Here is a 15,039-nt window from a genome sequence, read left to right as displayed (position 1 = left end):
TTCTAATAATATTTGTGTGTGCAACTCTGAAATGTCTTGAACATTTCTCCACGTTGTATCTTGCTACAAAAATATCATTTTTCAACTATGAGCTTTTATACCAAACATCCTCAGGGGATAAATGGAGGCTTGCACCACATACAGATAACTGTATTAATTCTGTAAAATCCAAGAAAATTAATAAATAGAGTTTAGTTTTTGTAGTGCAGTAAATCTTTAATCTGTAAATAGTTTTAAGGTTTTTTGTTGGGTTTCTTTTTCCTGTTCCTTTCAACTAAGGAAATGCTACTTCACCGCAAGTTCAAAGACCATCTTTCATGGACTACTTTGATAAACAAGATTCCAAGAATAAAAGCCCTGAAAACTGTAATCAGAACATGCAGGAACCTTACCACATATCCAAAAACGTTTTTCCTGATAACTGGAAAGTCCCTCAAGATGGAGATTTTGATTTCGTAAGTATATTTTTATTGTTTAATTTCTTGAATGCTGTTTATTTTGTATGTGCCAAAAATAGTTGATCCTTTTCTAGAACTATGTTAATACAAGTAAAATAAGTAAACTTTCAAGAATACCATCTGATTATCTAATCTAATTCTTCATCCTGGTTGTTGAAATAAGTACATTTGCTTACCACAGAACCTTTTTAATGAATGGTCTGTGACATTAGGAATACACTTCTTTGTAAGTACCTTTTTTTAAGTGTTTGGGATCCTTATAATTGATGTGTTTAAAGTTTGACCCAGTTCTATTAAAAAAAAAATAAATTGCTACAGGCATGAAATATTGTGGTGTTGTTTGCTGAGTATCTCAGTAAAACTGTTAAGTATTTTAAACTGTATTGAAGCCATTTAATCAGTCTCCTTGGAGATGGTTAAGATCACCTGCTTGTTGGTACTATTCCAATAGTGCACATCTCTCTACATAAAATTTTTCTATCGTACATCAGCCAGTCGAGTTTAGGATGAGGTTTTTCCTCCTCCAAAATATATGTGGTTTATTTCTTTTTGCCTATGTTACAAATTTATAATAGGGGCAAAAAGGAAATGTTCCTAAGTTATAGGTTACTCTTAAAGTGAAATACTGTTTAGAGACTTGATGATAGCTATACCTGGTTTTCACCCTTGTTTATTTTTTTACATGTTTGAATGAAAGTATTTAGTTTATCTATTGTAGATTAAGCATTTTCCTAACTGCAGTGCAGTAGCTAAATATGATCACATGGCACCTTTTTGAAAGCACACTTGGGATTTGGAGAAAAATGTGTTTAATTTTAGGTGACAGCTGTAGGTGTGGGATTTTTTTCCCAGTTTTCACTTACTGCATTTCTACATAAAGCTGACTCTTAAATTTAAGATACTGGAGTAAAGCCAGTTAAATAGCACGGTACATGCTGTTGCTGCTGGAGAGTTTTGCTTAAGTCAGATTTTTGTTAGGGTGGGGCTTTTTTAGGCCTTTTTTTAAACTGTAAAATGCAATAGTCATCATCCTGATGTTTGACTAACAAAATAACTATTTGCACTATTCATTGGAAAATAACTGGCCGTTATTTAAGTGGGGTTATAGTGGCAATAAAATTGCTCTTAGCACAATTGAAAATTCATCCTATCTTTTCTGTTACTTGTTAAAAGGTGCAAGGGAAAATGATTCTTCTGGTAAAGGCTATGATCCTGATTCTGTAAGTGCTTATTCATGAATAATTTTTACATGGATAATCCCATGGAACTTGTTGGTAATGCTTGTACATACTAAGTTGCCTTATGAAAATAGGAATTTGTCATAGAATCAAACTTGTGGAGTTGTGATCTTCAGAAAACTCTCTGATCTGTATTGTAGGCAATCCTTGCCTTAGTCTAGCAAGTAAGAGACATAAGAATCATAGAATCATAGAATGGTTTGGGTTGGAAGGGACTTTTTAAAGGTCATCTAGTCCAGCTTCCCTGTCATGGGCAAGGACGCTTTGCACTAGTTTCTCAAAGCCCTGTCCAGCCTGGCCTTAAACACTTGCAGTGATGGGGCATCTGCTGCTTCTCTGGGCAACCTGTTCCAGTGCCTAGTGGAAGTTACGTGATGTCCAGTTTGTCCTCGGCTTTCTAATAAGGCATGTTGTAAGGCTTGTTGCTACAAAATTATTCTGATGGAAGACCAAATAGGATTTAAGGCAAAGTGAATAGATATTTGCAGTGTACATAGTTGAGAGTGGGGCATGGAATATTGATTAAGCATGACAAATGTCAGATATTTCCATAGATAAGCCAGCCTAAGAAAGAATTTGGGAAGTCTCTTCGATTATGGATGTACTGCTTCAGAACAGTCCATTCAAGAATGCATTTCTCTGAAGCATCTGGTAGCAGCTGATGTCACATGGGATATTGGTTTTAACAGCCTGCTGGTTTGAACCACAGGCAATTATTATTAATATATTCTAGAAACACTTCTATTTATATTTTAGACAGTGAGTGGCAGTATTGGTAAGTGGCCTGTAAGAGACTTTCTGAAAGGATAAATCAGTGGGCAGCATGCATAATAGATTGTCTACTCTTTGTGAGATCACCACGATGTTTTCAATTGCTGACATGGAGTCTTTAAATGATTCATGAAAGGGATAAATAATGGAAACTTTTTGTACTAAATAATTCAGTTCTGTTTTGTTTGGAATTAGCCTTAATGGGATGTAGAAAGGGATCCTAACAGTAAATGCTGACAGTCATAATTTTATTTGAAGAAGGGTTTGATACACTAGAACTAAAATACAAATGATCAAAATCTAATGTAATGCTAGTATGTTCTAGTAGTATTCCAACGTTCTACGAGGAAGAGGAGGTAAGCTAAAATTGGAGGTCACTAAACTCAATTGCTAAATGATACCGTTATTCTTTCTTATCAATATCCCTTGTTGGCCATACATAGCATGCCAGTGCTGGCAGCCACAAAGTGCTTTGCTTGTGAGCTGGAGCAGAGTGACAGTGCCATGCTAAGAAGAGATATTCAAGTGTATAGGATGGAAAGATGTATAAGTTTATAGTGTATGTGTCACAGCGTATCTAGAGAAGGAATAATGCCATTTAAGTCAGAGGGAGAAGGGAAAAGGAAGAAAACTAAATCCTTATAGACCCCTTCAACTAACCAGTTTGCTTATTTCTGTGTATAAGGTGAGCTCTGCAGAGCTGGAAGCTAATTCTTGAGACAAAACAGTTTGTTTGCTTTTAGTTCACAGGGATATTTCTTCCTTTTGCTATTATATTTCATTGTTTGATATAACAATACATAGTTATTTGTTCAAATGGCAAATACATGTAATGCAAATACAGCACTTAGTCTTGCACGCTTGCTGATGCCTTTACATAATGTAAATAAATGATACAGGAGACTTTTCTTGGAAGGTATATAAGTGAATGTATAAAATCATGCAAATTGAACTTACCACTAGGTCTGGTTTAAAAGTTTTTGTGTGGGCATAGTTTTCTGCCCTGATGTAAATGTTTTTAAAAACTCCTTGCCAATGAAAATAGAAGTGAAGACTTTTCCAAGAATATAAGATGCTTTGGTCATCAATCTGAGCTAAAAAAAGGTAGTTTTAGCAATGTTTTTTTCTTCTGAAAGTACATATTTATGCTTTGTTTTTCACTGCTGAAGTACATCTGTTTTGCAATTCAAAAGCTTATCTTATTTCTTTTTCACTAATGCCATATGGGAATTTGAGATCCATCTCTGACTGATGTTCTTGCTGGCCTTCAGTTTGCTGGTTATTGATGCTGTGCTTCATGAACTGATGAGCAAAAATTGCCACTGCAGACCTTAAAGTTGTACATTGTATTGTACAAGCAAATAACTTAACTAGACTTAATTCTGGTACTGTAATCACCTTAAATGTTACGTTATTCCAAATTTATCCTGTTATGTAAGCTTCAGGATTAAGGTGCTGGTTTTCATGCATAGGAGTTGTCTTACACTACATTTCTTCTTTGCTTTTAAATTTTTTTTTTTTTTTTCTTTGACAAGAAATGTGCAGAGGGTTGTGGTTTTATTTTGTTGTGTTGTGGTTTTTTTTTTTCCTGATCTTTGCTTGCAGTTTTTTTTATTACATGTTTTTGTTGTCTCATGATAAATTCTAAAATCAGAAGTATGGGTCTTTGATATCAGTGAATCTTACAGAAATGTATTTCTGAGGAAGGGTTTGTAAATGTTTTGGTTTGGGGTTTTTTTCCACTTCAGCCTTTGTAATGGAAATGTTGAAGCTCTGATTGGATATAAATCTTACTAAAAAAGCCCCAAACTAATATTTATTCAAACTTCAGCTTTTATATTAAACTTTCAATATCTCTGTTTCACACTCAAGGATCATCAGGGATTTTAATTTTTCATTAATTCTCTCAGGTTATAGGCAATTCTTTTGCACATTTTTGAGGAGCATGCAGCAGATGGCAAAATTAAAGCAATGTTTTTAACCCTTATTCTGTCAGTTTTTCTTGGGGTTAAGTGATAGTTTTATTCACAGCAAAACCTTGATGCCAGTAAGTCTAATCAACAAGATATTACTCATTGTGAGGAAAAGTGGCATAATGTCCTTGAATAAGTAAAAATGCGGTAAAGCTATACAGTGGATGGATATGATACTCATAGAAATGTAATGATGCATGGTATAAGCAGCTTTTCATAATAAGGCTTAACTGTTTAATGGGCCAACTTTCAGTTTTCACTCACTCTTCAGCAGCTTGGATCAGAATGCCAAATAAAGGCAAACGATGTGTTTGTTTCGACCATCTGAGTGATCAGTCCTTTTAAGAAGAGTTGGTTTTTTATAGATATTATGCATTCATATGACCGTGTTGCTGTTACAATAGTTTTGTTCCTTCTGTGGGGAATGTTTTCCATGAGATATGTACGTGCTGGAGAGAGCTGTGTATTAAAACTGCTGATGTTGAAGTAGCTTGCTCAAATTTCTGTTTGTCTTTCACAGTTGAAGATTTTGTGATATTTTGTGTAGCATTTATCACATTTTTATGGGCATTATAGAAGATTTTTTTCACCAGAAAAGGTCAACTTTTAATAAGCAAGAAGTGCCCAAAATTTTTATCATGTGTAGATAAAGAAGTAAATCTTAGCTTTCTAGATTACCGTACAGTGTGTCAGTGTTGTTAAAGAATCTGCTGCTTACATTTTTACTATATCATGACATTTTACGTCTCATTAAGATATAAAATGATTAAGAGGTGAAATTGTTTAGCAAATCCTTCTGCCCCTTAGGAATGTGTGTTAGTGTGGAACATGATGTTAAGAAAGGATTTACAAGAACTACAGTGCAGTGATATGTAATTGATAACCTGTATAATTAACATTGCTCAGAATGAGTTGCTGAACTTCATTTGCACTGATTGAATACATTATTTAATTTTAAATGAGTCATTTACTTTTTGTCATGACATGATAAATTGTAAAAAGGCAAATCTATTTATTATAGCAATGCTAGCGTAATGATTTCGGTCTTTAGTAGAATTATTTCCAAACAGGAATGGTATCCAGATTGTTAAATATTAAACACTGAACATGTAGATCATGTTTTGCAATAACTGCAGTATCATGTTTAAGTGGATGCATTTTGGGTGATTTAAAGATTTTGGAATAGCAACAAAAATTTAAAAAGCCATCTGTTACCCTAGGCAGGATATTTCCCTGAGTTTCAAACAGAACAAATACCTTAGATTATAATAAGAATGAAATAATAGTATGGAAGATACTGAGCGCTTTAGTTAGCATTCCTAATATATAATGTGACAATTGATTCAGTAAGAAAGTAAGTACCATAAAATGACTGAAGACCATATAGAATTTAATTAAAACTTCAGTAACAAAGTCAGGCTGAGTTAGCGTTGTTGGAAATACGTTTTTGTCCAAAACCTTGGCTGGGTTTACTCTGATTTTATTTAAGCAGCAGATGAGTTTGTTTGGACAGTCTTCTTTATAATTAATGGGAATGCAAGTATTTATTTTCAATCATTTCAGATTCTGCTCTAAGTAATTTGGAAATTTTAAATGAAGTATTAACATATATTCATTTTGCTTTGGTTTTAATTAGTTGCTTGAGTATCATGAAGCCTTTCCAGATGCTGACAGGAAGACTGTTTTCTTAATTAAGCAAATATGAAACTTGGGTTTCTGGATTTGCATGGGCTGTAAGCATATGAGATAAACAGAAATATTATTGGTGTTGACAGTCAGCATGCAGAATTTCATTCATTTTAGTTCAGACATGGCTAACAGAAGAGAGGCTATAAAATGAATATAACGATGACACTAAGCTGGGAGGAGTGGCTGATACACCAGAAGGCTGTGCTGCCATCCAGCGAGACCTGGATAGGCTGGAGAGTTGGGCAGGGAGTAACTTGATGAAATATAACAAGGGAAAGTGTAGAGTCCTGCATCTGGGCAGGAACAACCCCAGGTTCCAGTATAGGTTGGGGAATGACCTGTTAGAGAGCAGTGTAGGGGAGAGGGACCTGGGGGTACTAGTGGACAACAGGATGACCATGAGCCAACACTGTGCCCTTGTGGCTAAGAAGGCCAATGGCATCCTGGGGTGTATTAGAAGGGCGGTGGTTAGTAGGTCGAGAGAGGTCCTCCTTCCCCTCTACTCTGCCCTGGTGAGACCCCATCTGGAGTATTGTGTCCAGTTCTGGGCCCCTCAGTAGGACAGGGAGCTGCTGGAGAGAGTCCAGCGCAGGGCAACAAAGATGATTAAGGGAGTGGAACATCTCCCTTATGAGGAAAGACTGAGGGAGCTGGGTCTCTATAGTTTGGAGAAGAGGAGACTGAGGGGTGACCTTATCAGTGTCTATAAATATATAAAGGGGGAGTGTCACGAGGACGGAACCAGGCTCTACTCAGTGGCAAACAATGATAGGACAAGGGGTAATGGGTACAAACTGGAACACAAGAGGTTCCACTTAAACTTGAGAAGAAACTTCTTCTCAGTGAGGGTGACGGAACACTGGAACAGGCTGCCCAGGGAGGTTGTGGAGTCTCCTTCCCTGGAGACATTCAAAACCCGCCTGGACGCATTCCTGTGTAACATTATCTAGGTGTTCCTGCTCCGGCAGGAGGATTGGACTAGATGATCTTTCGAGGTCCCTTCCAATCTCTAACATACTGTGATACTGTGATACTGTAATATGCTTTATCTAGCTCATTTTGTGAGGACAGTGTGAACCTCAGTAGTGGAGGTTTTCTTTCCCTCTTGTAACAGGCAGCTGTTACAGAAGCTTCTTCTGCATTGAGTGGTTACTTAAAAAATTAAAGGTGTGGGGAAATTCAGTGGGAGAGATACTTATATTAGGAATCCACTGCAGATGGTTTTCAGGTCATAGCTGTGATTTATTAGACCTATGTTCAGGCAGGCAGTAGGGGAGATTGTGCCACCCTGACATACAAGCTAAAAATATAATATTGGTTGTTTGGGCTTGTTTTGTTTTTGTTTTGTTTTTTCCATTAGGGAGAGAGAATGGATGAACACTTTTTTTTTCTTAACTCTCATTCAAATACTGACTGATTGAACTAAATCCTGTTTGTATGTTCTGGCCACAAAAGGAGAATTACTTTTCCTGCAGAGAATGGGGGAATACACTACCTGAGCAGTGTTTTTCCAACTAGTATTGAATATAGGATCCTCTTTCTTTTGAACATGTCCCTTCCCATATTAGCATAGAAGCAAATAATTCATCCCTAGTGATGTGTTTGTTTATGTAACTAAATTATTTAGGTTGTAAATGGAATAAATCCTTTCTGTTTATCTTGAATTGTAGGATAGTTTTGAAGCTGTAACTCTGATCATGGAGTCATTTGTGCCAAAGTGCCAAGGCTGTACTTCTGCGGTTTTGGAAGGTGAATTGTGCTGTCTGACAAAGGTTATATGAATTCTGTACCCTAAAGGGGCACAGAAAACACCCTTCTAGGCAAAAAAGCTTTTTACATTCTTAGGTGTAAAAAACACAATTAAAGATTTTTTGCTTACCAACATGCACTCTGAAGATAAGACAAGAACTCGGGCTTGAACTGCAGCAATTTATTTGAAGTTGGCCAGTAAGAATGTCTAATAGAATAATAACGCATGACAGCAGATTGCCTCAGAGGGATACAGAAGTTGCCATTTCTGTGAGTGTTGAAGACCTGGTTAGATATACGCATCGGGGTGGTTTTGGTGGCACTTGGAGCAGGGAATTGTTGTAGGTGACCTCCTCCTGTAAATGTTTCTGATGGATTTATTTCCTATGGCTTTTTAAGCTACTGCTGGTGGCTGATGTTTGTAATCATAAAAGACATTGAGAATACATAGATCTTACAAGCTCAAGCTTTCAAAAATAGTGACATACAATTTGTTTATTAGGAGCACTAGTATCTTGGAGGAGCTAGACCTTGGGTAACCTTGAGAGTTTTTCACAATTACAGTCAACTGTTATTTCCAAACACGAGTCTGCCTCTGGAATATTTCAGCCAAGACTCGGTCAATAAGACTTAACCATGTTTTCTCTCTTGAAAGTTTAAAGTATCTCTGCCATCTTATTTTATCATGTCAAATAGTTTAAATGTGCAGTGTATTTTTTTAATTACAAAATAGTGTCTAGTGAGAAGACACTTTTAAACTTGCATTTCTGCCAACTTTCAAATTCTTAGTATAGAATTAAGACTGAAACTACTTCACTCCAAAGAGTTTAAATAGAGTTTAAATGCTTGCATCATCTAACACCGCTCACCCCCCTTTTTTTTTCTCATTAGCTTGAATGGAGAGACTGAAGTGTAGCTCTTCGGTTATACAGCAGGTCTGTAATTTGTGCCTAGTTTAAGGAGACAAAGAAAAGAAGTAAGTGAAGCTGATGAGCTGTGGCAGTGCTGCTGGTTTAAAGTAACATCTTGTTACCTTAGTAACCAGTTGTCTGTACTAATATACCTCTTTGAGATCATTGTGTAATAGCTAAGTAATGTGTATTACCTAGAAAGAGCTTAGAAATACTGGAAAAAAAGAGTTGTGGATGGACAAGTTTTAGATGATCCTTTTTTGTCCACCAGACCAATTCAGTTTCACGTCTTATTTCTGTTTTCTCTTACAGAAAAAAAGGCGGGGGGGGGGGGGGGGGAGAAGGAGATATTTAATCCAAATACTTTCCATGTTGCATGAATCACTGTTAGTGTCAAGACAGCATACCACATCTTTGTGTGTAATGTCTGATCCCCAAACTGAGTGCTGACACCAAGGGATGCGTGTTCTACTTCACAGTTCCAGCAGAATTCTTTGAAATTATCTCTATGACAGTATCATGCAAATCTACCACCAAGGGACAAAATCTGTTCTTCTACTCTTTCCTATGATGATTAATGATAATGAAAAGAAGTAAAAATAAAACTTGCCTCAGGAGAGTGGGCGATTGGAATTTTGTGAGACTGTTTTAAGTTAATTTTTGTAACTCCTTAGCTTTGAGGAGGATTTCCTCATTGTGTGGTTTGGTAAGGAACACAGGATGGTTGTTTTGTTGGTTTGTTTTTTTTTTACCAGTTTAGCTTTTTCTACATTCCCTCCTCTTCTCTCCCCCACCCTTTTTTTTTTTTTTTAATTTTTACTGGATTCGAGTGGGAACATGAGCACTTGTCAGATAGGATTCTAGCAATTTAACAAGGAAAAATTTGGATTAGTTCAATGTCTGTGTGGCTAACTCTCAATAACCAAAAAGCTTGTATTAGATTTCTGTGCCTAATGTTTTGATTGGCAGCCAATAAGTGCCACGTTTAGACTGTATATTAAGCATAGATGTTAAAATAATACATTTAAAAAATGCTGGAAAATAAATGCTTGACATTTAATACTATTGAGCTTTATGAAGAACAGAAAAAATTCTGTGTGTTTTTTGTTTGCAAATAACTTGTAGGATTTGAAGAGAGACTTCTGCATTGCCTTCAAATGGAGGGCTCTTAATACTTGGAGATCTTTGTTATTTGGAATTAATATCTTCAGATATCTGATTAGATTGGACTTAGCACACATAAACCACAATACTAAACCAGGGATTGCCCAGAATATTTTTGTTTACATGTAAGTTTTATTCCTTCTTGTAACTTGCATAACTCTGGGATAAAAGGTAACTCCTGTGAAACTTGAAAGCAAAACCTGTGTTTGTATAAAAATGCACTTACCATTTTCATTTACTTGTATTTTAGTAATATGTGAAATATATACATTAGAATTATTTTCATTATTTGGAGTTGTAGCATTGCTATGCACTAGTCATTTTTGGTGAAAAAGTTGAGGCTTTTTATAGAGATGTATGCAGTGTCAAGCTGTAAACTAACCTTTTGGAGGCTTGATTCTTATTTTTCTTTCATTCATTGTTGTTATTTGTGTCTGGATAAAAGTGTGCCTCATGGGTAGCACCAGTACCTAAGTAACAAAACATGTAAAATCACTCAAGACAGGGGAACTACACTGACGTACCCAACAAAACCCCTAAATTAATTTGGCAAGTTTTTATACCTATTTTAAGGTGCTGTGAGTAACAGTTTAAAAATAAAGCTGTGCAAGCCCAATATATAAAGCTGCAGCTATTGTCAAACTCTCTATAGAAGGGTTAATCTTATATCTGCTGAAGTCAGTGCAAAGCTCCTACTGATGGCAGTATTTTTAGCTTCTGAGCTTATTAAAGAAACCACTTTCATTTGTGTGTCTAAATGTGAAACCGCATTTATAGTTAGGGTTTGAAGTCTCACAGTTTAGACTATTTCTTTCAATATTCCTTGGTTTAGGATAAGTATGCCTAGTTCCTAGAAAAGAAATACCTTAAGAATTAACACTTATTTAGCATCTTAAAGATCTTGTATTGTTTACATTTATGTTTGTGTTGATAGTAGGAGTTGTACAGATACAGAATACTAGTCAGAAAATTTAGTTTCTTAATCTAAATAAGATGTACCAGGCCAAAACTGCTGTGCAGGAAAAGCTCTAAAGATACAGTAGCACAGTTATGGTTGTTTCAGAAAGCTAATAGGTGCTCAGCTGAGAGCCCTGACTGCATTTTCCTGACAACTTTTAGTGTGCCTTAGTGAGGACTAAAGTTAGCTTAAACCGTTTTGAAGAATTTAACTTACTTTATTGCAGCACACTGGGGTCATGGACAAGGTTAGGTCCTTAGCTGAGAAGTGGGAACTTTGCAAACTCTGCAACCTTGACTACATAATACTGCATGAGCATTCTGTAGTGCTTGTAAATGTGAATTAGGTGGAATGTTCTAAAAACATATTTGACATTTTGTTCCCTTGTGGTGTCACTACAGCCCAATGTATTTAGGTATTTAGTTGGGTTTAAAATTTGAATATTGTTCTTTCAGGTAAGAATGGATGAAAAAATATTCTTCCTCATCACCCCAGAAAGTTGTCTAGATCCAAAAAGATGTCATAGTAAAAACAAGCTATCCAAAAATTGCTGTCTCTCATTTCATTGTGTCGTCTTGAAGATTGTGCATTTTGATATAGGGAGTTACCTTAAGAGGAATGTGAATGGAAGAGGAAGCTTTCCTACTGGATGCTGCTTGGGCATTGGTCCCACTAGAACCTGGAGCAGGTGCTTATATTTTTTTTTAAGGTATTTCTTCATGTGCTTCTAGTGGAAAGGTTTGTTTGCTTGGTATGTTGGTATATGTTTTTGTGGTTGTATGTTGGTATGTCATTGTATGGTTTTGTGGTGTTGTGTTGTTTCTTTTTTTTTTGTCTGCAGCATCAATTGGATTGTCACTTTCCCAGAATGGTCATTTATTTTGATTCAAGCAAATTGTTACTGTAAGATTGCTTAGATAAGATAGTTACAGTCACATGGTCTAAATGCCATCCACACACAAAAAAAAAATCACTCTACAGAGATGGATAATCATCTCAAGATGAGAACTGTTACCCTAATAATGTGTAGAGAGATAGCAGTGAGATATTGCTATGGTGCTTGTGATGTTATGTGAATAGGGTAGAATGGGCTTTTTATTTTGCTTTTGCAAATTTGAAATTTCATTGCTATTTCTGTTTTTCTAAAGAGTTTCTATTAACTAATTGAATACCACTGTGAGTCAAGAAAGAGATAGATATATGTAAGCCTACCTTCAGACAGATTCAGTTAAAGTAGCGAAGGCATTAAACTGAAAAATGAAACTGATGCTTCTCCTTTGGGATCTTGTCTGACTAATGATTCAGTGAGATGTGAGCACCTGTGTGCAGCCCACCTTCAATGCTACTTCATAGAATCAGAAGAGGAATTGGTAGGAGTGTGTTAATCATAGTGCAGCTTGCTATGTACGTGCTTGGCTGTTTCATGTTGCCTGTTGAGCTGGTTAACTTGTCACAGGTTTCAAAGAGACCTGGGTTACAGTAGATGTTTTTCCCTACCTCAGCTTCTCTGACAACTGCTAGTGTGTTTTGAGTGGTGTAACATAGAGCCTGTTGGAGGAATGATGTTATGGCTAAATAATGCACCTTTCACACTAAGTGTTTACCAGGATTTAACTCCCAAATTGTGCAGTGCCCTTTTAGTAAAAAAAAAAAACAGAACAACAAAACAAAAAGCCCAAATAAACAACAACGACAAGGAAGAAACAAACAAAAAAACAAACCAAAACACTCCAAAACTAAACAAAAAATGTAAGCCCCAAACAGTTTTCAGAGTAAAAGATTTTTGCAGAGAAAAAGAGCTGGAAAAGGGCTGATGCCTCTGAAGAGGATTTCTGAAGGATCTGGGAGAAAGAGAGGTAGGTGGAGGGAGGCCAAGTTCCATGTTACTTAAGCATCTCCACAGCCTGTGAAACTCAAGAGCCCTGTTTTCTCTTCTCTGCTGGCTGATGACTCTATGGCAACAGCCCGCTGATCATCTCAGAGGTGGGCTAATTCAAAACTACAGGGGAAAACAGCAACATTAGAAACAGTGGTTAGTTTGAAACTACCTGACCTGTTTTCTGTGTTTGAAAGAGCTGTTGCTATGGCAACAGCAGCTCAGCGAGGACGCAGCGCTGTGAAGTTTCAGAGGTTCAGCAGTCATGTTCATGTGGAGGGGCTGCACCACTTCCAGCACGAAGCTGTGTTCTGTGCACCCACCTTTTTGACAGATACCTACACTACCCTAGAATTAACAGATACTTCAGAAAGCATCTTACCTAAGTCCTAATGCAGCAGTTTCCTAATATTCCTGTGTTCATCCTCTCAATTTTATTGCAGCTTCACAAAATAGAGCACCTCCAAAGAAAAATAGTTGCCATAATCTATTGTCCTCAAACTATCCCGACACTATACACCATGATCATTTTGTTCTGCAATTCCGTATCCCATGTTATGGAAGTCATAAGCTGTTTGACCATGGATTATGTAGAAATTAATTCCAGATCTGAGATGCCTTCATTGAAAATTAGCCTGACAGTTTTAATCAGTGAATTATTATCTGAAATGCCTCTGCTGCAGGCAGTCACCATTATAACATATGGGGATTTGCAGATGGCCAGTTCAAGAAACTATTTTACAGCTTTAAATTGAAAATCAGTGCAGTGAACTTCACCTGGCATCTGGAGTGTACTGTGCTTATTGGGAAAACTGTTATGCAGTAAGTGGACAACAGTATAGCATGCTAACAGAAATATTTGGTTTGTAGAAAGTTTTGGTTAGTGGATTCTACTGTAATCCAATTTTCACCTTAGTGCAGTTTTTTTTATTACAGAGCGAGAAGAGTGATTGTAATGTGGTCCATGTCTGAAAGGAAAGTGCATTCTTGCCAGGCACAAATTTTGAGAAGTTCTCATCACAGGATTAGGTGGGGGGCCCAGACAACCACCTCAGTTATACTAGAGCCTTTGCCTTACTGAGTAGGAGCTATGAGAAGAAAGAGCACACTAGCTAGCTTCCTTTTTTCTTTCTTTCTTTCCAAATTTGTTAGCATTATTTTGGATTTGTTCATGTTGAGCCATGCATTGAAAACCTTCCTACATCTCTAACAAGCAGACTGTAAGATCAAATAGGAAGGTGAATGTTCATCTGGATGTTTATTTTATTGGTTGTCTGTGGAAAAAGTGATGTGATAATTGTGAGGCATTCTCACCTAATTTCAATAAGTGCAAACAAGTGTTAAAAAGCCTGTTCCAGTGTTGAAATCAAATGCTCAGAAGTTAAGGGATGATGTGTTTATGATCACTTGACCCATTATGGACCCATTCTTTAACTGAATTTTAACTCACAGCCATATGAGTAAAGAATGTGTTTAGTAAGAAAAAAAGCAAAAAATTAAGGTTTCTTAAGGAGCTGTAAGATATTCTTCCCTAATGTCTTTCAAGTATTTGACTTCACATTCTTCCAAACAGTTTTATACATAGAATCATAGAAGGTAATTTTGTATCCATTGTAGAAGGAAAAGGAGGAAGAAAAGCAACATCTAATCCATGCAAGCAGAATAGCCCTCCACTACATAACACTGGTGAGGTTTGAAAACTGAATTGTAGAATATTGCTACTCAGATCACTAAGTGTGCTGACTTGTAGAGGCAGGAAATCAAAAGGAGAGGGATAGGCTGCTGGGAGCCCAGATAGAAGGAAAGGAAGGAAGATTGACTTAGTCTTTCTCCTGCTCGTCGATAGAATTAATATGAGCTGATCCCACAGAGGTATTTCTCTGAACAAGACTCAAGTGGCTTTGAACACCAGTCGTTGTGACAAGAGAGTCAGTCCAACCCAGCCTTTGTATAATACTTCATGTGTTACAGAATTGTGCAGTAGATTAGGGAGATGAGATTAGGGACTGATAAAGTGATTAAGACTTGAAAGATCAAGTATCAGTTGTTTCTGCTTTATGAGAAGTGGAACTAGCCTTAAAATGCTTTTAAAAAGCAAGTTGGAATAGATGATCTTTAAAGGTCCCTTCCAACCCAAACCATTTTATGATTTGATGAAAACTATGAGGAGGAAGGAGTGGCAGAAGGAATTGTTGGGGACTAACCAAAACTGCTCACCCTCTATCCCTCTGTATTGCTGTGGACAGGGACTG

General features: G+C 36.7%; 1 protein-coding gene across 6 annotated transcripts in view; it reads left to right on the top strand.

The window, feature by feature from the left end:
* Window positions 1-15,039, top strand: part of STK3 (serine/threonine kinase 3) — a 125,831-nt gene that overhangs the window by 79,058 nt on the left and 31,734 nt on the right. For all 6 annotated transcript variants that reach the window (XM_057400530.1, XM_057400529.1, XM_057400532.1 and 3 more), the window contains one exon: window positions 280-455. In XM_057400530.1, coding sequence (XP_057256513.1) covers window positions 280-455 — 176 coding nt within the window. The remainder of the gene's footprint in view (window positions 1-279; window positions 456-15,039) is intronic.

Source organism: Pezoporus wallicus, unplaced genomic scaffold (genome assembly GCF_028554395.1).
Source record: "Pezoporus wallicus isolate ANWC-B61680 ecotype Strahan unplaced genomic scaffold, APGP_CSIRO_Pwel_v1 contig_7985, whole genome shotgun sequence".
NCBI lineage: Eukaryota > Metazoa > Chordata > Aves > Psittaciformes > Psittacidae > Pezoporus > Pezoporus wallicus.
The sequence above is the reverse complement of the archived record's forward strand: the minus strand, read 5'-3'. Positions and strand labels throughout refer to the sequence as shown.